A 26998-nucleotide genomic window follows, 5' to 3' on the forward strand; every position below is an offset into this window, starting at 1 on the left:
TGCACTCAGTAACAGAAACAACACCTGGAATTTATATAGCACCTTTCCTCTTAAGGGCTCAAAACTTAGAGTAGCTGACTGCTCACTCATATGAGGTGAATTAATGTTTCCAGGTCTCCTGAGTACCATTAGCCAGTGACCTCATCTTGTGTCATATGTGGCATTCTGGTACCCTAATCTCTTATTGGGCCTCAACTGGATAAACAGCATGTTTCCAGAGAGAAGTATCATTCATATCAGCACATCATAATATTGAGCTCTATTTGAACAGGGACCAAAGGTGACAAAATTAAAAAGTTCTCAATAAAAAGACTTTTCTTGCATAAAAACACATTGCAGGGGCTTCCCTGGTGGTGCAGTGGTTAAGAATCCACCTGCCATGGCAGGGGACACAGCTTTGAGCCTTGGTCCGGGAAGATCCCACATGCCGCAGAGCAACTAAGCCCGTGCACCACAACTACTGAGCCTGCGTGCTATAACTACTGATGCCTGCACGCCTAGAGCCCGTGCTCCGCAACAAGAGAAGCCACCGCAACAATGAGTAGCCTCCACTCGCCACAACTAGAGAAAGCCCACGCACAGCGATGAAGACCCAATGCAGCCAAAAATAAATAAATAAATTAATTAACTAAAAAAAAACCACGTTGCAGTGATGCATCAGACAGTTTAAAAGAGGACATCGGCAACATTTCACCATACTTTTTTCCCCATTCTTTCATACATACGTACATGTGAGAAAGATTCTTCATGGGCTGAAACATTTCTGTGTTTATACTTGGAATCTCTATCCTTCCCAGGTCTCTGGAAAATATGCACAATAGGCTTCATGTTTTTAGGATTTAACTTTTAAATCATTGTATTCTTGGTCAATCTTAAAAACCATGCTTTAAAATCTTGTTATAAATTCAAATTAGGATGAAAATTTTACAATAAACTGTCTTAGAAAACTGCCATTTCTATTTATGCCTCCAGTAACTTGGAGCTGATTTATCATTTCCATACGCAGAACAACCTTCTAATAAAACACGTTCATTCATTCTTTGATTTAAAAACGACAGTTGTGATTTGTATGACTGTGAAACTGGCTCTGTAGTTTGATTTTATAAACCACGAAATATGAGTTAGAGGGTTTCAGACAGGACTTGATGTTATCAGCCTGAGTTTTGTCAGAATCTGGATTTAAACACAGTAATTTCTTCCTGGCCTATGTATCTTTAAGGTAGAAAACCATGGAAGCAATAATCAAAGGAGCTCCGATTCAGGACAATCATTTTCTAAGACAACAGTGGGAAGCACAATTCCTGTAATTCCTCCAACCCCATAAAATGTCCACACAGGGCTCCAATGATAACCCCTAACACTCCTCATTTATCCAGAAGCTTCTTCAAATATGGATTCTTAGAAGACACTTTAGGATGGCATGAATTAAGGGGAGTCTGCCATGTTCTCAGGAAACATAGACGGAAAGAGGATAATCTAAAAAGATAGAAACCTTTTGCTTTTTAAAGGCTTATTTTGAAAGACGTTTGATTCTCACTCAGCTTCTTTTGGGCAAATATGAATAAGGATTTCTGGACAAGGTTCTGAGTTTTCCTTTGCATACTGAGTCCTTTATAGAGGACCTTGGTGGTCAGAAATGAGACTTAGGAAACAATTCTACCACTGAATCATCACAGGGCCCCTCCTGCAGGAAACTCTGGAGTCCTTTTTAAAGGATTCCACCCCCCCTTCTTTCTTTTGGTCTCTAGCTTCTCCTGAACTTATCACAATTTTACCATTACATGGATTATGTGATTATTTGATGAATAGCCTGTGGTTTTCAAAAGAGCAGACGCTACTATATACTGAGTGCCCAAGACAGTGCTATGATTAACTTGGTGGCTAATAAATGTTTGTAAAATAAATGTGTAAATGAATCTTTAGAGAAAAGAAAATGGGACAATAAAGAAAGAAAAGAAATGAAGAAAGGGAAGTATGGGGTAAATAGTTACTACTTTGACTTTTCAGAAAGGCACGATGTGTAACTTGATACTTTGCCTTTCGGAATTCAGTACGTAGTGAGTGAAGGGAAGATCATTTTCTCCACATCTTATGGCTTCTTGAGAGCAGGAACCAAGTCTTTTTCATCACTGGATGTTCACTAATATCTATTGAGAATCTAAATCTTGTATTAATTTCCAACAGAAAACTATTTCGCAAGAATAAAAAGTGACATTAAGGATTGGTCTTTGGAATTAAATGAAGAAAGGCTTTGGGCTGGGATGAGGTAAAGTAATATGCACTCTGTGGGGAAAAGAAAACCAAACTTTAACCAACAATGGCTATTCATGGGAGAGGAACTCCCACGCGGTTCAAAGAACAACTGGCAGAGTTCTTGGGACCATTTAAAATCTAGTATGTTTGAAATTTTAAAATACTAAACAATATTAATTGTCTGAATGTTCATATTTATGGGATAATATTTTCTTTACTGATTGAAAAGTAAAAAGCATGCTCTGAGGATTGGTATAAGTAGACTGTTGTAGGAAAGAAGAAAGGGAAAAAGTGAAAAAGTAGAGAAGTCTTATATAATTTGCTATTTGTTTTTACCGACTGCTTAGTAACAAAACTATTGCAAATTTAATTCTTTGTGAAAACTGTAAGAGATTTTTCCATATGAATCCTGTTTTCAGGAAGGAGCTATATGTAGCTTTAAACACAGAAATGGTCTTGACACACACTGAATGGTAAAAAATGAGATTTTGTTGTCATTCGGTACATACTTGATGGTAATCATATTAACAACTGTCTGAGGATGCATGCTCAAATTAAAAGCTCTCCTGTGTGTCAAATACCTGTTTAAAAATAAATGTGGTCCTAGGTAAAGCACACACACTAAAATTATAATCAACATATGGTTACACTTGACTTACAGAGACTGAAGCTGTTTAAGACTTTCAAACTGGTTCTTGTGGAGATACAAAAGAGGATTGGACGACAGATTCCTTTTGTACCATTAGAAGGGAGGAGGAAAGAAGCATGAGGATATTATTATTTTGGAAACTCAAGATGTTGCCATTTAAATCTGATGACAGTGGGAAGAAGGACTTACAGTTTTTGAAGAAGCTTCAGGTCTTTGAAAATGTGGGGTGGTAGCTCCATTATCATATTGCTAGACAGGTCCCTGTTGGTGACAGTGAAAACCCAAAGCAATTACATTGGAAATAAATGACATAGTTATCACTCCTCACAACTGTCATCATCCCATTTGATGTAACAGAAAATACAATCCAGTTTAACCAAACTGATAGCTTGTTACCCAACAAAGTCATGTAAGTCAGCCAAATGGATATGTCTTCCATCACTTTCAGATAGGTGACATTTTGCTCATCCAGTTCCCATCTGGAATTTCCTCTCAGTCCCTCCCCAACACACTCCCAACATGGCTTCAATGTCTACTTTGATTAATTCCCTCTGTTTTAGGTACTCTTTGTACCTTCAACCATTCACTGTTTCTGTGATTCCTATTCGGTTCATGTATGTGATATCTTGTTTATCCAACTACATTAGAAGCTTTCTGAGATCAAGACCTATGTCTCCACTTATTTTGCATTCCAACTAAGAGAGTTTTGACCACATAATATCTGCCCAGATGATCTTGAATGGATAAGTTCACATATTTTTAGTCTACTTTTATATGGTACTTCTTTTTTAGAAGAAATTGAGAATTGAGATCTAAATATAATAGGGCTGTCCAATCCAGAAAGAATTGCAGGGCAGTGTCCCTACAGAATGGGAAAAAGAGATTTGTCAGGATAAGAAGGAATCAGGAATCTTGAAGGGTCCAAAATATCCTCTAAGCCAGAAAAGATGTTAAAAGTGAAACAGATGTGAAATCACCTAGGAGTCAAACAAAAGATCTTATCTATTTTTGATTTTTTGGTGCTCCTGATGGATATATGGGAGCGACAAATAACTATGACTTAGTTCTTTCTCTAAAAAAGCTTACAGTTAGAGTAAACAACTAGATTATGAAACAAGTGTTATTACACAAGTACAGAGGAAAAACAGAGGAAGGAATCATCAAACTTGGCCTGGGAAATTAGGAAGCGTTTGAGCAAAGTTTGATGATTTTTATAGGTGGAGTCAAACAAGAGCAGATTTTCAAGTGAGGATTATGCAGGACCAGAGAAACAGATGCTTGGAAGTCAGCGACATCTCCAGGAGTCAGCAAGTCGTCCAACGTGGGTGGAGGATAGAAAGGATGGGGAGATGTAGAGGAGGTGAGCCTGGAAAAGAGCCTGGAGACAAAATGGGAAGGCCATGAATGCATTCCAAGGCAGTATTTCCCAGAGTACAGTTCAGGCATCGGAAACAAGGAAGATGCTTATAATAAGAGCACTTTCCTGGTGCCACTCCAGAACTATCACACCCGAATCTCTGGAAGGGAGGCTGGTAACATGCATTTAAAGCCAGCATTTCTTGTGATTCTTCTGAACATTAACATTTGAGAATTATGTCAAGGACTCTGCTTTATGGCAGGCAACAAGGAAGGAGAATGTTAAACAGGACAGTGGGAACATATGCCCTGGGTTATGGGATGATAATTCTGTTCGAAGAATGAAAGATAGGATGAAATGCCAGAGATTCAGAGGAGGGAGACCTGGCAGGAGGCTGTGACCCTGGACCGGGTGAGAGCTGATACGGGTTGAAGGAGGCACTGGCAGGGTTTACGGTCTGATAGGACATCAAGTGTAAAGAGAGTTAGAAGGAAAGGGAACAGTCTTCTAGCCAGGCTGCCAGAAAGAATGCAGATTCCACTAAGACAGGCAAGCCTAGGGGAAGAAGCTGGCTGTGGGGTAAGGGTCATCTGCAAATTAACTTAAACAAATAGATTTTGAGGGACTGTCATGACATCCAAGTGTAGACAGCCTGCCAGCTGGTGTTCTGATCTGGTGCTCCGGATGCAAGGAGCACAAGTGGGTTATGGCACAGAAGAAAGCCACGGGTGTGCACAGATCAGAGGGAGAGTGACAACAAAACAAGATGACGATGACCTTGTACACCTGGAGAACGTCCTGCAAAGTGTTACCCTGAAAAATAAAGTACAGTCTTCTGTGCGAAAAGGATCTGAGTGGCCTCATCTAAGTGCTTATTCCTCTCCAGAAGGGGTTTGTGGTCAAGAGGGCACAGTAAAATTATCTAACATTTTTGTAAACTTAAGAAACGTAAATGCCTTGTTCAAGTTAATTCTACTGAGTTCTGAATTTTTTCTAGCATACTGGTGCTATCTGGATTGGAATGAATTATTGGTGGTCCTAAAAGAAGAAAGGTAGCGTCTCTTACTTAGGCTCTTTTATTTGGCGGGGGCAGGGGGTTGGCTTTGCCTAAGCGTAGTATAAGAAGAGGATTAGGAAAATGTTCAGAATGTGGACTCCATACCACTGTCTCCTTTAGTTTGTATAAAAACACACTCCTGTTTGTCCTGGGCTACTCCTCCATTCCACCCCCGTAACCCAAATCTGTATCCATCCTCCAAGGTCTGATCAGGAATGCCCCCTGTGAGAAAGCAGTGAGGTCTTCTGAGTGAGCTGTCTTTAATTTCTTGCCATAGAATGATAATATTTTAGTTCTAATGCGGTGCTTTGCACATTATAGGCACTTAAATATTTGTGGATTTGGTTTATGATACTCATTCATTAGATTAAATTATCTTAATTATTTGTGAATTGTTTTTCAAATTCCTCTTATTGAACTACTTTTCACAGTCCTTTCTGGATATAGGTATAAAGGTATAAAGAATGGGGGAGAAGGTGATTAAGAAATTAATTTCCATTTTTTAGACTTCAGATCAGGAGGAGGAGATCTCTACCCTAATCACCACTATTTGTAATGTAACAGACAGTTTTAAATGCCAATGATACACCATTTTGCAGGTAGCGATGAATTAATAGCAAGACAGATGATTTTCAAAAGGTTTAGATCTACACAACATATGTTTGAACAGAGAAATGTACATGAGCTCTCTGAATATTTTGCAATGAGCCTCTTTCTAGACATTTCTATTTGCATCATCTGCTCTGGAAGTTATAATATCTTAAGGGATAATAAGCATGTTCATTCTTTTGTTTAGTTATAATTGATTAATATTATTTCAGTCATTTATTCATTCAGCAAGCATGTATTGAGAATTAATTGTACTCCAGACATTAGAGAGGAGAATCCCTGAGCTTAAGGAGCCATGGAAAACTCATTTACTCCCAAACACACATATGTATGAAATCAGTCAAAGAAAATGGGCAGAGAAATTAGAGTAGGCTAAATCCATATTAAGCCCACTGTCTGATTTTTAATTTGCTTTTAGGATAATGTTGGTTTTCTTAATTGATTTTGAATATCCAGTAGACTACAGGATTTTGATTGCCACTAGTGAAAAGCAGTCTCACTAGTCATTTAGATTTGTAATCCTGAAGAAGCAAAATCGTATTTTCCTAGTAGACAACGCTACTTACAGTTCTCCTAAATTTTTTAATGAAGAAAATGTCTTCTCTGGAACAAAATCAATTTGATTTCTAGGCAGAAACCTGTAAGACATGGTAAGAGTCAGCACTGTTGATCTGTGTCTGCTGTAGTAATCAGTTCTCATTGGGAGATGCCACTGATCCACGTGTGGTTTAATAAGCCTCCTTTGAAGTCTCAAAGCAAGGCATGCTCTGGTGTGGAACACAGGCAGGCGTTTCTTCCAGAGGATGTACCCATAGGCTCTCTCCAGGACATGCTCCCGGAAGGAACTTGAGCTGCTGAGTGTGGCTTACGGAGCTGCACTTCCTTTGGATTCTGATTACTTTAGAAAGTGTTTCTTTCCCAACATACACACACGCAATGTCAAATTTGGACCCTGTTAATAGTTCTGTGAAGGCTTTGAGACGATCTTTGGGTAAGGCACATTCCTTATAAGAAGAAGTCCAGAAAAAGAGCAAAGCTTGAACCAACACCATCTGGGCCACAAACAAATTTTAAATTTGGTGGGGGAATAGTGATTTTACATTTCCTCTGTCTAGAAATGGAATCCTCCAGGACAAATGGCAAAAAAGAGGGGGTCGTCAGCTAACTACCTTACAGGGGTGTAAACAAATGAGATAATGAGTATGAAGGTGATTCAAAAGCTACATGGTGTTATAAAATAGGAGGCGTGGGGCTTCCCTGGTGGCGCAGTGGTTGAGAGTCTGCCTGCCGATGGAGGGGACGTGGGTTCGTGCCCCGGTCCGGGAAGATCCCACATGCCATGGAGCGGCTGGGCCCGTGAGCCATGGCTGCTGAGCCTGCGCGTCCGGAGCCTGTGCTCCGCAACGGGAGAGGCCACAACAGTGAGAGGCCCGCATACGTACGGCGAATAGGAGGCGTGGATGGTATTTGTTTATCTTCCAGTGTTCTCTCTCATTATCCATGAGACAAAGAATAAACTCTTTGCATCTCCTATGTGGGACAGCCTCTTTTCTTACTAAATATGCTAATCTTCAATCTGATTGATAAATCTGCAACCTGGCAACAGCCTTATCTCTTAGTCTGCTGGAGAAAAGTGGTTCGATTACTACAAATGGATGTGCTCTGATTTTTCTTTTCCAACCACCCATCCAAGCAACAAACATTACTATATATGGGGAACTATGATGAAAACAAAAGCACATTCTTGTGTTTTTAAGCTTACCAGTGCAAATGTGCCAATTAACCGATCCATCTGCCTTCCTGCCCCCATAAAAAACACAGTCAGCAATCAGAATCACCAGGCAGAACCTTTGGCCAATCAGAATACATTAGAGGCTCTTCTCTTTAGCATAAAATTTTGTTTTCTTTAAAGAGAGAGACATCAAGTGATAAGTGTCATTAGCAGTAACCACTTTCACATACATTATCTCATTTCCTTGTTGACCATGGGGTTAGGCACCAGTTCAGCAGAGAGAGTGCACAGAAATGATGATTGCCCTCAGAAAGAAGGAGGCTTAAATGGTTGGCAGCTAAACATAAGGCTTGGCCCTACCATCCAAGTCAATAGATCCATGTGTACATTTTCTAGTACTGCAGTTTCAGACCAAGGCTGTAAACAAAACATACTTTAAAATTCCTTGCCAATATTTTCTTTCGATTTCCAAAGCTACTGGGTTTCCTCTCATTTACTGAATTACATTGTATACTTACAGCACTGTGAGTGAATTGCACGACAGAAAGGTGGAATTCGTAAGGTATTTTATTCTATTGCCTTCCAAATCCCTAAAAGGCATGGAGGAAAAACATTTTTAATGTTTTTGCACAAATCATGTCTAAAGGCAGTTTTTGGTGATATAACAGCTCTGAACTTTATTTTTACTTCATTTCAAGTTTTAGGCTTTCCTCCTAGTTATTGCAGGGTCAGTATAATTAATATTCTGCATCTTTTTCCCCTTCTAACTAGTGTTAGAACTTAATAAAATTGAGCGAAAGGGCAGCCCGCCATTTAGTGAATGTGTCTCTGTGCCAGATACCATGCTATTAATTAGCATAAAATTTGTACTGTAATAATAGTGACTCCCATTTATTGGGCTTTTATAGTGTCAGGTACTGTTCTGAGTGCATAACACACACTCCTACAAAGTTGGCATTATTACCTCCCATTTAACATAGGAGGAATCCGAGGATCTTGGAAATTTACTTTTCTTCTGGTCACACAGCTATTGAGGGGTAGAACTGACCTTCTCACTCAGATCCATCTGAATCTAATGCCCAGACACTTAGTCGTGGCATCGTAGATCGCTATATTCTCCCCTCCCCTCCCCCAGGGTCAGGTAGATATTTGTGTCTCTATTTTGCTGCAGGAGAAACTCAGGCCAAACTGTCTACCAAATACTGGATGCCAGAGTCAGGATGGCGAGTCCCAAGCTGTGTGAAGGCAAGTGCCGGCTCTTTCTACCTCCCTCCGTGATGCTGATGCTGAGGGCAGTGCTGCTCAGAGGGTCCTGGGTCCCAGCATCACCTGGGAACTTGTCAAAATGCAGATTTCCAGGCACCACCCCAGACCCACTGAATCAGAAACCCTAGGACTGAGGCCCAGCGGTCTGTCCTAAGTCTTTGCGTTGCCTGTGCTGTACGCTGACGTTGGAGAAGCACTGGTGGAGAGATTACGTTCTGCCAAGGTGAACCTTATGACAGCAGCACCCACATCGTCAGGGAACAACCTCAGGAACACTCTGACATGGCCGCTTCCAGCAGTGCCAAGGGAGGAAAGGATCGGCTCTTCTCCCAACTCTCCTCATTCCGTTTACCGTTGGCTTCCTACAGGCTTCCCGTATACGACAAGAGCTGTTTTGCTGCCCCTGAACCTTTCTCACGTTCACGTTAATATCACCAGTTCCTTTGTCATTGCCTTTAAAATCCTATTTTAAAGCCATCTTGGAGGTCTTGCAGGAACTCAACTATTTTTTTCACTCTTAAAATACAGCAATTGCAAATAATAAACAGTGTAGTCCCTTGAAAGTCTAAATATTGTTCAGTAGAATAGGGAAAATGTTTTTACATCTCATAACACTTTGCAGTAGTGAGCAACAGTCCTAGCTGATAGCAAGTGAGGGAGGAGAAGCATGGCCAAGGCGGGGTTTTTTCTGCCTTTGAACTGGGGCGATTTGGGTCTGACCTCTCAGCTCTCATTTGTGATCAGCCAATCTTGCTAATGACATCTTTTCACTGAGTGTCTATTTTTTCCCTCGTGCCTGTGGGAGCCTAGAGTGAAAATGAGTGTCCCCAGAACCCAGGGCTTGGATGTTGCCTCCTGGTCTCCTCCTCGTTGCTGATGCCCACTTTGGGGATGGGATGGGTACAGGCTGGAGGCCTGATATTTTTCTGTTAACTTTACTCCTTCCTGTTGCTTTCCCATTGTGTGGATGTACTTGCTTAGTTTCTAAGTATGTCCCACCTATTCTTAATGAGTTTTATTCTCATGTTTTTCAGATCATCAATTTCCCCCCCTCACCTTGGTTTTTTTAAGGCAGCTCTGCACGGCATGTGGGATCTTAGTTCCCTGACCAGGGATCAAACCCGTGCCCCCTGCATTGGGAGCATGGAGTCTAAACCACTGGACTGCCAGGGAAGTCCCATCACTCTCATTTTTAACATTTAGCACACTTACGTGAGACCCCCATTGCCTTAAAAGCCTTTTGATAACAGGTATGTAAATAATTTTTTTAAGTCAGTAAATAAACACAAGGTCATCTAATAGTGTTGTAACAAGTGAGGCTAGTTCAGAGAGGATCCAAAGCTGAGGTACTAAAATTTTATCATATTACGGGTATTGAGTCCCCTGATTTGACAATGGGGAGAGCTCTGGGGGGACAGTACAACCGGCATTTTCCCAGCACAGGAAGTCACTCCTGTGCCAATCCTGCCTGTCTCAGGAGACCGTGAATATGAACATGGTGGAATGGAGGGTAGTGGTGGTGAAACCAAATGAATGGCTTAAATGTGTATTGGTCGAAAGCTACCAAGGAGTGGAAATGGTTTAGCACATTCATTTACAGAGTTTTTTTTGAGCACTATTATGTGCTGATCCTTGTGCTGGGTATAAAATCACGGAATTTACTGAACGGTAGGGGATAAACAGGTAAACAGATGGTTCTATGATGACAGTGCCCTGAGACAGCGGTGCAGTGGGAGGAGGGGAGGCATGGTGGAGGCTCTCCTATCGTAATCGGGGCACAGAGGCAGCCACTGAACTGGTGGGTGCGTCAGAGACGGCTTCCTGAAGGTGACGCTTAAATTGACTTTTGAAGGAAATGTTGGAGAATAAAAAGCAAGACCTTTCAAGTTGAAGGAACAACATGTGTTCAGGGAACTGACTGAAGGAGCAGTAGTTTGGTGTATCTGAAAGGAAGGCACAAGAGGAGAAGGGGCTGGCAAAGAGACCAGGTGGAGTAAGGGATAGAGGACAACGTGTCTCTGGTGCTAAACTGGGAGGCTTGAACTTTACCCTCACACCCGTGGAGATTTCCAGGTGTTTCAACCAGGAAGTGACATGATCAGATTTTGGTTTTAGAAAGAAAAGCAGAGATGAGCTTTTTGTGTAATTGTGAATTAACTTCAGGGCTAGTTTCCTGAATCTGGGCGAATAACAAATTAGCTGCTAAGTGCATACTCACATCCAGTTGAGTTGAGGCATTTGGGCACACATCTGCTTGGGAAGGGCTTCTAAGTAGTTATTCACCATAGACCTTTACACAAAGAAGAGATTAATTAGAAACGAAATGATATGCCACTTTAAGAACAGTATTTTTACTATTTCCACAGTTTGGGAACTTGTATGCTAAAATCAATATATCAGGATGAAGAATACAAACATAACTACCTCTTCAAAATGGTCTCTAGATATGTGTGTGGCATGGATAAGGGAGCAGATGTCAGAGAAACTATGAATGCATAAGTGTGATACGTAACCTAAGAATAAATATGAAACGGTTTGACTTTATGAGATGAAACAAAAGTATATACTGGGTAATCATTTTGAAGTTCATGGTAATTTTTCTTGTAAACTTCAAATGTGCAATCATTTCCAGCATCACACATCCAAAGTTTCATTTTAAGAGAAATGTTAATCATTTACAATATAAAAAGGCCACATTGGAAACTGCATTAAATCTAAGAAGTGATAGTGGGAGGCATTTGGGGAAGAAAACAACTCATGAGCATGTTAAGCTGCATGACTAATTTATGATACTGTGGTCCCTTTTCACAAATGGAAAATTGATGATGCTGTATGATCAACTGTAAAGGAACATAATAATCCCCTGCTGCTAAATCATCCCAGTATATTAATAAACACTGAAAATGTAATTATGAGAAAAGCTTAGTTGCTAAGACAAAGATTTTGGAATTTTCAGTTACTCTTGCTGGACAAAGACACATTTTCCTTTGTTAAAAATGTAGCTGGAGCTGAACTCCTGGAAGACTCTAACAAATTTAAATGTAGTAAGGAGATAAAAATGAATACTATCTTTGGTGAACCACTGCAAATAAAAACATGCCTTAAAAAAACAAAACAGAACATGCCTTAGGACTAAAGGGAATTAAAGGAGATCAAAAGGAATTGAACTAGTCGGCTTAAAATATATCATGAGCCATGGACAGGAAGTAGCAACAGTAATTGTGGCTTGAAATACAGGAAAGGTTTTGACTAGTATAAATTTTAGGGGGCTTGATTTTCTTAAAGCTCTTTTTGTAATCTAGTTTTAGATGTCATTGCAATTTATAGACAGGTGGATTAAAAGGTAGATGAATACTTACAGGAAAAACAAGGAATTTAATCCAGTAAACAACCGCTGTGAAATTCTGGTTATGGGATTGTCATCTAGAATTCTGACAAAACATATCACAAACATTTCCAATGTTACATACATTTGTGAAATTAAACCAGGAAGAAATAAAAGGCCGTGTCAATCCTGTCTCCCCCCAACACCTGCTCTCCTCCTTCCTGTCTGTCCACACTTGGCTCAGGGCTCTTCCCAGAGAGCTTTTCCTTCACCCCATGGCTGGGGCAGCACTTTCCTCCAAACCCCCATAATCCCCATCTCAGGATTTCTCACGTCCATCCTGATGGTCTTTGCTCCTTGTATCCACCTCCCTTTGGACTTAAGAACCTTCACCTCTGGGTTCCTGGGTCCAGACAAGCTGCACTTAGCTATTGGCTGATTATGGGCTCCCTAAATGCTTCGACCTACTGATTGACCGAATGAAAAATGAACGAAAAAAAATTCTTAGGAAATCACAAATGGTTCCTTGGTCTCACGGCGTTTAAATGATGTAATTAGTGGGGCCTATGCAAACAAACTTATTTGAAGCTTTGAGGGTGAAAGAGTGAAAAGACTTATAAATTCAAATCACTGTTTTTAATGCTATATGGTATTTTCCTAGAAAAAAAATAGATAAGAGGAAATATGCCTTCTTTTCTCTCGTTGCCTTTGAAGCCTGGTACCATTTCCTCTTACTTTCAGAGGTACCTGAGGGTAGGATTTGGAGAAGGGGCCTTCTGAGCACCTACTATATGCCAGGCATTCTGCATGTGACACTTTATATATGTTATATGATTTAATTCTCACAACATCCCTCTTAGAAAAAAGGAATGATTATAAAGATGAGGAAAAAGAGGCCTAGGAAGATCATGAAAATTGTCTGCAACATTAAGCATGGGGCCATGGCATACACAAGGATCTGGATACAGCTGAGGTCCTAGCTTTTTCCCCTAGACCAGGCTGGCCTACAGAAAATGGGAAAACTGACACAGCCTTCTAACTGCCCTTTGTTCATTCTTCCTGATGAAAACACAGATCTCTGATGTGAGACTCCTTAGGATGGAGCTGGTGGCTCAGCTTGATAAGTGATGAAACACAACAAGCTCACATATTTTCAGTCTTTTCTATGAATTCTCTGGAAATCAAAAAAGGCCTTATCTTGCTTACTTTCTAGGTCTGTGGTTTTCAACAGAGGGCACTCTTTCCCCCAAGGGATATTTGGGATTGTCTGGAGACATTTTTGATTGTCACAACTCTGGGAACAAGTACTGTTGGCATCTAGTGGGGTAGTGGGGTAGAGGCCACAGATGGTACTAAACGTCCTAAAATGCACGCCCCCCCCCCCCACAATCAAAGAATTAGCTGGGCCAAAATGCCAGTAGAGCTGGGCTGAAACACCCTGCTATAGGTAAACACCAGGTGGATGGATGACTTAGCAAGCCGACTTCTGGGCGCAGAGGTCACCTGAGAAAACGTAGCAGTGATTTCTCTTCACACAACCACCATTTGGCAAGCCATTATCTGAACTGCTTGGGTAACATGCTCCAGGTTATGTGACAAGCAGAAAAATAAGTATAATAAACAAGATACATAAACACATGGAAACTATGAGCCTTGATGACTATCATTAGGACTGTGATCCGAGGGAAGGAAAAGCTAGAATACTTACAGCCAAGTTAGGTGATGTAAGTCTTTGAATACTCCAGGTCTGAGAGTTGTAATGCAGTTGTGGTTGAGATATCTACAAATAGCATGGGTGAGTAAATGAGGCAAACTTAATACTCCGCTTTAGTCACATATAATTACTGGACATCTGTTTCTGAAAGCACCCTACTGGATGAGCAGAGGCCAGAAGATCAAAGAACAGGCAGGAGATACAGATAACCCAAAGCCCAGTGAGACAAGCACCAGGGTCAGGACCAGGAAAGTCGCCAAAGACAATGTATTGGGATATTATATTACGTTAGAGTGTAACGGCAGAATAAATATGTGAGGTGATTTTTGCTTTTGTCCTTTTGGTCACATCCTTAGTAGACTAACACTTTAAGAAAGTGTATAGGTAAGTTATATATTTTCTATTTGTGGAAAGGACCCAAACTTGAGGAGACAAGATTAAAGAGAGCCTTATACCTGTCTTCGGGTAAAACTTGGAATTTTTTAGCAGTTCTTTCAATGTAATAACTAATTACACTGTACTTTGTGAAAACTTATTTCTCCCATTTCTCTATATCCAAAGTCGAGCCTTTAAAAAAGTACCATTCATTCTACCCTTTTAATTGTTACTTAATATTGTACTCATAAAGAAGTTACTCACAGTATTTGCAGATTATGTAATCCAAAGAATGCTTTCCTGGATATATGTCTAATACAATTATGCTGAAGGAATCTGGTAGGAATAAGATAGAAGAGCCATGTGATTATGGTTCATGTATTTGTTAGGTTGTTTCTTCACCTAAAGACAATTTGTGCACCTGGCTCACAAAGTCCTGTCTTATTCTCATGTTGGGAGGTAGAAGCACTGCCAATGAGAGAAGGCTGTGAGCCTAGCTGTGCCTGCTGTCCTGACAGCGCCCGTGCAATGAGACCCCGACATCTCTGACTTGAACCACTGAGATCCAGTATGCTGTGTGTGGGGACAGAACTAGTCTTATTTCTGCAAACTGGCGTTCTGGTGGCCGCCCTTCTGTGACACGCAGGAGCTGCCCACCACGTGAGATGCGCCAGGCTCTCACTGCTAAGCTTTCTCGCTCTTTCAGTACAGAGTTCCACCTTCAACTCCTCACTTCTCTTCACTCTATTCCCGCGAAACGAGGTGAGGGCAAGTCTCGCTCTGTTTCAAGATGCAGAGTGAGAAGGGTGCGGCTAGTCAGAGAGGGGCTCAAGGTCGCAAATGGCATCAGTGGCTGAACTGGGGCCAGTGTACCAACTTCAGCCCACAGGGCCATGAGCTACTTAACCGCTGAAGCAATCTAGCAAGAGTGTATGGATTCAATAATAGCACTTTCAGGAGTATCTAAGCAAACAACTTCCATTTCCTGTGCTCAGTATATTAATACAATGGGAGGTTAGCCTTGATTTCATATTTTCTAAAGAACTTTAGGCAGGAAATACTCACGCTATCAATAGTAACTAATGTCTACATAACCTTCTGAGTGGCTTCCCTATCTCTTATTTTGATTTGATTTGGGTCCCAAAGTTTTGTTTTGATTTGTTTTGTTTTTGGCCACGTGGCTTGTGGGATCTTAGTTTCCCCAACCAGGGACTGAACCCATGCCCCCTGCAGTGGAAGTGCAGAGTCCTAACCACTGGACCGCCACTGCTTCCTAAAATATTTTACACTTTCTCATTGTTGTGATACTTCACTGCAAAACTACTGGTAGATCTTTTGCTTGTTCAGCAGCTGGCTGTACTCTGAATTTTGTTACACCACAATTATTCTCAGCGAAGCTTCCCAGCCTTTGAGTCATGACTGCGTTGTAGCTGTGCTGGGATATCGATGTCCTCAGCCCACAAGGTGGCAAAGGAAAGCCAAGATTAGCTTCCAGTTATTAACAAACCCATCTTTTATCCCAAATATTGAACCCAAATATTTTACCAATATTGAATATTTAACCCAAATATTGAACAAATATTGTCATTTTCTCTGTGTACCACCATGTGGAAAAGCTGCTTATACAGAGCACATGCATTACAATTATAGTGACACACAAAGCAACAATTTCAATTCTACAAAGTAAACTTGAAACCCTGTAAGAACTTGTACCATTCCATCCCCCTCTCCCTGCTGCAACATGTCTGTAAGGAGATGCTTCACATTGTAGCATAAATTCTGCTTTTGCTTTAAAGTTCTGCTATGAATAGAATGAACCCATACATATCAATATCTGTTTTAGCATTTTCAGAGCCCTTAGAGTGATGTAATGAAAGTTAATATGGTGAATTATATTACAGTAGCAAATGAAAATAGAAAAAGAATATAATACCATAATCTACATATTTGAAGTTCCTCTTAAATATAAAATTTACTACCTAACTAGTGTTATTTACATTTCATTTAAGATAATTAAGTCAAAAGTGCACTGCGCATTTTACCTACACGCTGTCAATCTTGAAGAGATGGGGGCAGTTGTAAACTGTGAATTTGACCTTGTGCCTTTGATCTGCACGACTCACCCGATATGTTCAGTCTATCTGTCTTCACTGACACCAGTTAAGACTCCAACTTCTTAAATAATAAAGAAGCTCTAGTCTTCTATTTAGCCAGTTTGCTGGCACCCCACGGAGAACTAGAGTCCCAGGTCTCTCATCTCAGACTTAGGCTGCTGAATTTTTTAACTTGATCTTTCAGTATCTGCTTTCTTCTTTACAGAATAGTAGCTTGGTGAATATGAGGGGAAATTTGGAAACATGACAATTTGGCAAGTGGTGTCCTCTTTTTCTTCACAGCTGAGATATGAGCCCGTTTGATATACTTTACACTGAATGGTTCTTCTAAGAATAACTTACTGGTTCATGAATTCCTGCTGTTTCAGCTGTCAGGACTTTTCAAGCAGAAACGCCAGGAATTTATGTACCTGAAACTAAAGCAAATAAATGCTTTAATGGCATGCATGTTTATAGGCTATTTTTTTAATGCAACATTTTGTATTCATGAGCCAGGCAGACTCCTTGAATTACATTTTGTTGCCAATGATTGCGTTGAACAGGAACCCAGTTTAAGGAGGAATTCCTAATTTAAATAAAATTTATGTCACAGTGAGGAGAGGAACTGCTGTTGGTTTCCGTGGTAGCAGTGATGAAGTACTATGGTCAAGTTCATAAACTGTATTTTATTTCTTTCTCTCAAAGATCATCTTAAATTGCTTCTTACCCCCTAATGTTAGAAAGCTTAAAAGAATATTAAAAAGAATAAACTGATCGCTAGTGAAAGCATTCAGATAAGTGACATCTGTTCATCTAGCAATTAACATTTTATTTTGACTTAGGAATTTCTTTTTCTGGATGCCTAAATGACCTTAATTTCACTGTGAATATTTAGAGCATGCAAGACCGGAGACGCACTTGACGTTAAATTGGGTGATCCCTTAGGAGATATCCCAATACAACTTAAAGATGCATATCAACTTTATAAGCTCAATACAATCTAAAACACATATTCATGCATGTCTTTTCCTTGGTCAAACAGAATAAAGCCCAGATGCTCTAGCCTAGCGTTCAAAGGCCCTACAATCATGATTCAATGACCTCTCCAGCATACACTCCATCATTCCTGTGGGAACTCTTTTCCTTTAGACAAACTTCCCTGGTCACTCTCTTCCTAACATCCTTTGAGTGTTTCTGCTTATGCTTTTTTGGTCCTCCTTGCTGAAGATGCGCCCCACCTTCTCTTTAGCCCCGTGTGTTAGTCCTACACATCATTCCTTTAACAAATGCACACTGATCCTCATTTATGTTTCAGCGTATGTGACAATGAGGGGTGCTGGCAGTGGCGGTACATGGTACTAGGAGAGAGCCAGAGGACCATCCAGTTCAGGAAGAGGATAGGATGGTAATAAGGGGTTTCTTCAAAGTCCAAGGATGAAGGTGAGGGGTTCACAAAATGGAATCATAATTGAAAGAATGACCTAAGACATGTTCAAAACTCAGACAGTGAAGAATACAATGGGCAGCAGAAATGAATTTCTAGTTATATTTTGGAAACAAGAAAATGCTAAGGAAAAGCCCAAGCCTGCTGTGTGGGACCTGTTTTATATTATCATGAAATAATAAAAAAATATAAATTCTCAACTCCTACATTGTTCTTGTCTTCTTGGTCAACGAAGGTGATCTCAGGACTGAAGTGAATAAATAGGATGCAGCATTGTGGCAGTGAAATCCCAAAATGATAGAATAAGTTAATCAAAATGAGTTAAAGCCTCTGGTTTGGACAATTTCTCCTAGAAACTGAGAAACACTGAAAATGCGTACACTCAGTCGTGATCAATGGAATCTGGAAAAAGGAAGAGTGGCTGGAAAATTAAAGGGGGCAAATGCCGTTTTGATTTTCCAAAAGGTAAGTAGATTTCACAAGCTATAGTTGGATGAGCTTGAAGTTGGTTCTGGGCGAGGTCATAGGACAGGATAGTCTGATGCTGCTTCGTGAGCACCTCAGAGAGAACAGGAACAGGGCAGTTCACGAAAAACAGGGCACGTCAGACCAACCTGATTTTCTTCATTCAAAGACCGATCAGATAAAAATGTGTGGTCGACTTTGCTTGTATGTCTACCAGGCATTGATTAAGTGGTTTTATGATGCTTTTATAGACAAAATAAAGAATATTGGCACTGTCCTGCTCAATATTCTGCTCCATGACTTAGGTAAAGACGGCTCATCTTATTTTCAGATAACAGAGTGCTGGGATGAAGAGTGAATCTGTTGGATGAGCCTAAAAGATCTTCCTAGTCTGGTAAGAAAAGCTGAATCTAACAGGGTGAAACTGAACAGGGATAAATCTGAAGTGTCACAACTAGCTCTCAGGTGCTAAGCGCACAAGTACAGGATGGAGAAGCTCTCACTTGTCAGTTATGCATATGGTACAGGATGAGGGATTTTAGAGACACAATCACTAGGAGTTAAGAGTATGAAGTAGCCACAAAAAGAACAAATGTAACCTTAGGGCATAAGGAGTTTAGAAAGGAAGGGTTGCTAGCTTCCCCCTGTTCTGCCCTTGTATGTGTCATACAAGTGATAATATTACATTTATTCTAGATACTACACGTAAGGAATATGTAGGTGACCATATACAGAGTGACAAACAGATTTGAAACCAGGCCCTTTGGGGAAGAAGTTAAGGATTCGAGGCTGCATGGGGAGAAACCTGTGGCGGGGTGCATGGTGATAATGGCCAGCTTTGAATATCAGAGGAGTTACATAGAAGACTTACTGGGTGTGTTCTGATCAGTCTCCTGGGGTAAAGCCCAGAATCGTGGGGAGCTTTTCAGATGTTTTGGGAGGTAGTAGAGTTATGTGACAGGACAGTTTATTTGCATATCGTTTGAAATTCCTTTCCCTCAGCACCTCCTAATTCCCTTCCTGGTTTATCTTTTTCCCCCATAATCACTATCTAACACACTAGGCATTTTTATCTTTCTCCATTGGAAGTTGAGCTCCTTGAGGAGAGGGCTTTTCATATGTGTTGTTTACCGCTATATCCTTGACACCTCATAGGTATCAATAAATATTTGTTGAAAGAATGAACGAACATGTGGGCTTGGCCAGCTTTTACCCTCCTGCTGTCTCTACCAAGAGTTCTGGGGCTGTCCATCTAGTTTCCTCCTTCCCCTGACACCTCTTCCTGGGGATGGTTTGTGTTTTGCTACGTTGGTTGTTTGGACTGTTGTAATGCAGGATCAGGAAGAAAAGGGACAGGACAGGACAAGGGCTTGCTGACACTGGGGAGATTTTTCTGCGGGTTCCGGAGAGTGACGGGAGGAGCTGAGTGGTATGAAAAGGGGATGGGGGAGGGGAAGGAGATTTAAAGAAGAGTTGCTGGGCTTATGAACTGCTTTAGGATATTTGAATAATGTTTATAAAGAACTTCGGTTATTTTGAAACCAAAGTTTGTTTTCTGGACACTTTCATCGATGGTAACAATATTCTGAGATTGGCCCATGTGGGTGGACTTCCAGAGGACTACAGTCAGAGGTCTGGCTTTGAAGCCAAGTTCTAATACTTGTCAGCTGGCTGACTTTGGACAAACCACCTTTCTTCCCCAAGGATGGTTTCCTCATTCCTGAAAGGAACCTGACGCTGTCTGCCCTACCTCACAGACCTTGAGGGTCAAAGTCCAAATGAGAATTCCAAACGTTGGAAGTCTTTGTCAACTTTAAAAAGTGGTAGATGGATGTAAGAAATGGCGTTTAATCCCCCTTGATGTGCCTTGCATTAAGAGACACTTGGTGAATGTTTATCGATAAGGGTCTTGTAATTTTTTTCTCTCTGAGTCTCTGGGAGAATCAAATTGCCTCGAAAGCATCAAATAACAGCTTGCATTCAGAGAAGACCTGCTGAGTGGTACTCAGGTTATGATGTGGTACCTAAGTTTTCTCAGGCTTAGGAGAAATTCAACATTAACTGGAGAAACTGCCAGCTGATCTGGTGGGAAAAAATCTCTGCTTTTTTTCACTAGGGAAAATTGGGGCCTGTATTATCACTAGCGCTTCCACGTTCTTCCCTTCAGTGGGCTACCAGACACCGAGAGAGAAGTCCTGGCACAGAACAAAGCTATGAATCAGCGGTCCAGGGAAGGACTTGGCCTGTGAAGTCGAATCTTAAATCTCCTCGCTTAACCTTCTAGTGATACCTCTGCCTCCCCAGAAGTCAGCTTTCCCCAAATTCGGGGGCAAAAGATATAGAAGGGAGTCCTGCGTGGGACAGGAGAGTATGTGTTGGTAGAAGATTCAGTTAGATGCTAGAGCAATTTCTTTCCATCTCTAGGTTTCTGGTTATTGTAGAATAAACACTGCACTGGGCATCAGAAGATATGGGCTGTAAATTCTAGCTCTTCTACTAGTTAGTTGTAGATCTTAGGTAAGTCATTTAACTGTTGCAGACTTTAGTTACCTCGTAAATAATGAGAAGACTTAATTAGGAATTCATAAGACTTCTATGACTCTAGATAACAGTTTTAAACAGCTACTCTAAAGCATGAATATTTTTCCTTCCTTTCTGCTAGGCTATTTTAGTTTTCTTCCCTTCAGCATTATTCAGGGAGCGCAAGGACAATACTGATTTGTGAAAATGAACAGGCTGTGATTCTAAGCATTTCCAGTAAGACCAGAAGCAGTATAGTTAAGATTTCTTCTCTAGAGGAATCTGGAACCCCAGAGCCAATGCATAGCTACTCCAGGGGACAATAACAACAGGACCACATTCTCCAGGATGGAGAAGAAGGAGCTCACTGAATCACAGAGGCTACAATCAAACACAGGCATGATTCTCTATGTTCACACAAGATTCTTCCTCGCTAATGGACTTCCTTCAGGGACTTCCTTTCTTGTATAAGGGAGTCTGTACCTAAATTCATGAGCAGCACAGAACTGCTGATGGCATTTCAAACCAAATACGTTTGTCCAGTATCAGCAAAGGATCAGATTATTTTTTATCCTGGATTTTAATATATATCACATTTCTAGAAACTTTCCCTTCTATTCTGAATGTTAAAGGGCAAAATTGTAAGATGATGGTACTGCTTAGGGGCCTTACAACATTGTCTTGCTAATTTTCTAATCTAGTCTAATGACCACCTTGGCAAGCGCAGAAAGTTGACCTCTCCATTATCCCAGAGTGACTCAGGCTCAGAGGGACTGACACAGAGTAACCAAACTCTCAAGAGGTTGAGTATTTAACTGCTTTATTTATTTATTTACCTATCTATCTATCTATTTATTTATTGGCCACGCCGTGCAGCATGTGGGATTTCAGTTCCCCGACCAGGGATCGAACCCATGCCCCCTGCAGTGGAAGTGTGAAGCCCTAACCACTGGACTGCCAGGGAATTCCCTAATTGCTTTATTTAAATAGGATGTATTCCATTCCACTAATTAGAATGTTATTATTCCCCATCCAAGGTAACCTCCCAGATACTTTAGTATGAATAATTTAGGAAGTTAATTAGTCATCATAAGGTTGATTGATGAGCAGGGAATCAAAGCAAAGACATTCTCCATCTTGATATGAACAGTGTCACAGTGAAGTTCATGGGAGTTATGGTGGAGATGCACAATCCATCCCTGCCCCCCAACAGAGACTATCTCTAGGGATTGTATCTCTCAGATCCTGGTTTTCTTTTTTTGATGATGCTGGAAGCATCCTGACACTTTGTTTCTCATGGCTGACCTTGTCCTATTTGTCATTTTCTTTCCTCAGATATGCTAATATCACCGATTTCACCAAGATCGTGTTTTTGCTCTTTTTGTCCTGGGAGACAGTCCATATCCTATCATTGTATGTTTTAAACGATGGTTCTTGTCTATGCTAACACTCTTCCAGGTTAAAAAGTGCATCTAGTGCCTCTGAATCGGCAATGTCATTTTCCAAATGATCTGGAGTAAAACCGTGGAATTATGTATTTTCTTACTGAGATGCTCAATCCAGTTTAACTCTCTACGGAAGGTTTAAGTAAAACCAGTTGTTATTTTAAATTATGAAATGGAAAGAAAGCATACTGTTCAAAGCTTTATTGTCTAATCTTAATTACATTTAGAAAAATAACTTTAATGATAAAGGTAATCAACCTTATACTTCATTTTACTCTTAGATTAAAAACATCTTAAACAAAACATCCCATAGATTTTCCCATAAAAACACTATTAATAGTTACTTACATCTTTTTAAGTTCTGTGTATTTGATGAAAACTTTATCTGAAAGACTGTGAATACTGTTTTTCTTAAGAGACCTAAAATAACATGGAAAGAAAACGTTATTATGGATTTTATGACCAACCAAACTCTTCCCTAGAAGCTGCATGCTTGAGAATATTTGATGATGCTCCATACTACGTCACACACGTTTGAAAATGCCCATAATAAATAAGAACCTTCATGTGAGAACGAAAAGTCCATAAAGCAAAATTAAAGCAGTTTGCAAATATCTGACAAGGTTAGCCAGTTAGTGCAATATAATAGACTGGAACATCTATGGTGATTTAACTTTTTCTTCTCTAGATAATTTAACAAAACACAACAAAAATCCTAACCAACTCATGCATGCCCAAATTATGATATGTCCACAGGCAAATTTCTGAGGCTCTCAAAACTTTTATGCAGAGTTCAGAAAAACTTGCACAATTATGTCACAGCTAGCTTCGTGGATCTTTTATACCTTAAAGTCCTGGACAAATTACCACTATTTAAAATGAGATAGAATAAGTGAGTACCTTTCCTTTTTTTTTCAAATTTTTATTTTTACTTGTATAGTACTGGCATATTAGTAATAATACATGAATTGGAAATTGAAAATAACTCCAGGCCACAGATGTTTGTGAGCTAAACGATAACCTGGCAAATCTAACATACAGTGTTTAAAACATTTTTTCCCTGGAGAAGATGCATGCAGAGTTCTCTGATGGCTGGTGGTTTTAAAGGGACTTTCTATGATTTTGCTAATATATAAGTAGCATAAAACAGAACAAAGAGACGTTAGACTACACGGTTTTCATGTGACTTCAAGAGCAAATATCAGATTTGAACTTTACTCACAGTAATGTCACATTGCTGGAAACGGTTGGCACAGACTTCAAGCCAGCATTTATACATTCCAACTCAGTTCCTTTGCAGTCACAGCGTTGTGGGTACTGATTTAAAACTAGGGGGCAAAAAGAGTAACGATTCAATAGGAAAAAAAACCCTCTTTAATTATGACTTTATTTCTAGTAACTGGCATTGTTCTTTTTCCATTGAATGTATAACATTCACATCTTGTTAAATGAACTTATTCTGGTCCATAATAAAAGCAAACAAGAATTTTCTCCGAGTCAAATATAGACTTGGCCCTGGTGGCGCAGTGGTTAAGAATCCGCCTGCCAATGCAGGGGACACAGGTTCGAGCCCTGGTCTGGGAAGATCCCACATGCTGCAGAGCAACTAAGCCCGTGCGCCACAACTACTAAGCCTGCGCGTTAGAGCCCAGAAGCCACAACTAGTGAGCCTGCGTGCTGCACCTACTGAAGCCCGCGTGCCTAGAGCCCATGCTCTGCAACAAGAGAAGCCACCACAATGAGAAGCCCGTGCACTGCAACAGAGTAGCCCCTGCTTGCCACAACTAGAGAAAGCCCGTGCACAGCAGTGAAGACCCAATGCAGCCAAAAATAAATAAATAAATAAAGTATGAAAAACAAAACCAAAAACAAATATAGACTCATGTGGTATTCATCTCAGTTCTAGCTTCCAGTGCTCATTTCCGAGGCATTTAACAAGGGATTAGAAAGAAACCACAGGGATGTTTAAATAGCATAAAAGCATATGTTGAACAAGATTAAGTTCTTCTCAATGAAAAACATGAGTATGATTGAGTAAATCTTTAATGGGTGTAACTGAGTCAATTCCATTTAACTGAATGGCACAAAGAGCTTGCTCAGTAAATGCTTGTTGGTTAAAATTAAACTCAATTATTTTCCCCCTTTCAAACTTCTCTTAGAGCTGCGACAAGAGTGAGATGCAGGCTGGGCATGGCCATCACTGTGCCTTAGTGAAATCAACCAACCCAGACACCCTATCATTCCCGCTCTTAGCTTTTCATTACTATGAAGTTAACGTGGTAGGTAAAAGTTGTAGAGAAACTGTAAAGCAGAAAAAGACCTAAGATCCATCTATCTGAAGCATTCAGAAGGAAGAAAAACACTTTAGGATTTACCTTGAAGGAACTCACATAATTATTAATACAATGGCATATTACCATAATCAGTAAGATTTATCATATTAATAATATATAAACACTATCACATAATTCTTTTATTTATATATTATGTAGTTATTAATTATGTTAATTGTTAAAATAATGGCATATGAGAAATCTATGGATAAACCAGGCCAAGTTGGTCCACAGAACAATGGCTCGTGTGTGTGTGTGTGTGTGTGTGTGTGTGTGTGAGAGAGAGAGAGAGAGAGAGAGAGAGAGAGAGAGAGAGAGAGAGAGAGAGTTGGGGGATGATATTAATGGAGCATTTGATGTTGCCTCTGATCCTGTGGGTATTTTTTTTGAAGGAGCTAAAAGAAGTGAGAGTTATTTTCAAATGTTTATATTTATTATTTATTTAAGTCTGATTATAAGTTCTAATTGCTCTGCTTCTTTTAGATCACTTTTATTCAAACTTTATCTTTAAAATCAATTTCACCAAATTTTAGTAAATCCAACAAACTTTTATTGAGTGCCTCCCTAATCCAAAAGATGCATTCTAGTGTATACGTGTTTAGAAAATATTCTGTGGTGTTCGTAGGCTTATGCTAATCATCTCAACTTCCTAAAGATAACTCCAGACTGTTTACTTCAATGTTTAATTGACATTGAAAATAGCGGTTACATTATTAGATTGAAAGCCTAGGACTGGAAGCTCTTATTTACCAATAAGAGAATTTCGTGTACTCCAAGCTGAGCCAGTTGACTAAACCAAAAATGTGAGTGTAACTCCCTCACCTGTAGGTCAGTCAAACCCCAACCTCTGGATTCTTCTTCTGAAGTGCCTCTTGAAGCTCTCTCTACCTCACTCTTCCCAGAGGTATATTCTGGGCTCAGGTTCTTAGTATTAGTCTGGAGCATTGCAAGAAACATAATGTTCAGTGTCTCTTTCACCAAGCTTTCTCCTCAACCTCGGCAAAGTTGACATTGGGGTCAGGTCAGGATCATTCTCTGTCGTGAGGAGCTGTCCTGTGTGCACTGTAGAAGGTTCAGCAGCACCTTTGGCCTGCATCCGCTAGATGCCAGCAGTCACCCACCCCTCTCCAGCTGTGACAACCCAGAATGTCTCCAGGCATTGCCAAACGTTCTCCAGGGGCAGAACTGTCTCCGGGTGAGAACACTGTTCTAACCCATTCTTTAAAATTCTGGTAGAAGAATCATTTTCACATACACTTCTTATCACTTCATCTTCCTCTTCACTAAATGGAAATAAGCTCACAACTTTGGTGGTTACACCTTGTATACAGCAGTGATCTCCACAGTGGCATGTGTGCAAGATGACCCATTGTGGTTCCGGAAGACAATGTTAGAATTTTCAGTTATATTTATTTTTAAGCTTTTTAGTTTACTCTTTTCAATTTCTAATTTTATGTATGATATATTTGTGTATAATAAAGTACATAATAAGTGGTAATTATAACCAGGTATTATAAAGTGCATAATATACTATAGTGTAGTATTTAATATATGGACTTTATATACATATATTATGTATACATACTAATGTATGCTTGTAATTGTATATACACCTACATAATTATATCTATGTATATACATATTATATGTAATATAATAACATATTAACATATAATATAATCTGTGTATATAGAGAGATATAATTCTATCTCTGGGATAGAGGCTGGACTCCAAAGAGTGCACCCCAAACCCTTTGTGGGCTGGCTCCACCCTTCCAACGCAGGTACTAGAATGAATGTGAAGCAGGCTCTGACTGACCCCACTGTTGTGCAGATCGTACTACCCTGCTCATCCTGTCACCTCTTCCCCTTCCCTCCATCCAAGGACTTCCAAGCCCATCTCAATGTCACCTTGTCTGTGGATTTCTCCCCATCCCTGGCACAGCCATCATTTCTCCCAAAGGGCTTCCACATTCCCTTGTGCAAACATCCTTCCTTCAGTTTCGCACAAATATTGTACCATTCCTGCTTCTATAAGGGTCTGTCTTTCCTGCAACAGTGTGAGGTATTTGAGGACCTTAGTCATCCTTGCACTCTCAGTGCCTAACATAGGTCCTAGAAAGTAGTTGGTGCTTAATATCTTTATCAAAGAAAGTAAGCAAAGGGAGTAAGATCTTTATTATTTGTCACAAGTATTCAGTACCTATGTATTCTTGCACTCAGGCTAATACACAGAATGAGCATGAATGGAGCATGTTGTTTTCTTCTATCTTTTCAGTCCCAAGAGCAGATAACAGACCAGTTGACCACTGACATACATTGAACCGAAATTGAAATTCTCAAGGGAATTTATCACACTACC

General features: G+C 40.2%; 1 protein-coding gene across 1 annotated transcript in view; it reads right to left on the minus strand.

The window, feature by feature from the left end:
- The window catches only part of RXFP2 (relaxin family peptide receptor 2), a 106022-nt gene that overhangs the window by 15864 nt on the left and 63160 nt on the right, over positions 1-26998 (minus strand). Inside the window, 11 exon segments of the mRNA XM_089899679.1 lie at positions 730-801; positions 2913-2984; positions 3092-3163; positions 6492-6563; positions 8176-8247; positions 11142-11213; positions 12283-12354; positions 13957-14028; positions 14602-14673; positions 22653-22724; positions 23527-23632. Of these exon segments, the coding sequence (XP_089755805.1) occupies positions 730-801; positions 2913-2984; positions 3092-3163; positions 6492-6563; positions 8176-8247; positions 11142-11213; positions 12283-12354; positions 13957-14028; positions 14602-14673; positions 22653-22724; positions 23527-23632 (826 nt within the window).

The sequence above is a fragment of the Delphinapterus leucas genome, chromosome 18 (genome assembly GCF_059928025.1).
Source record: "Delphinapterus leucas isolate spDelLeu-1000000601 "Yukka" chromosome 18, BTC_Dleu_Yukka2, whole genome shotgun sequence".
In the NCBI taxonomy this organism is placed as follows: Eukaryota; Metazoa; Chordata; class Mammalia; order Artiodactyla; family Monodontidae; genus Delphinapterus; species Delphinapterus leucas.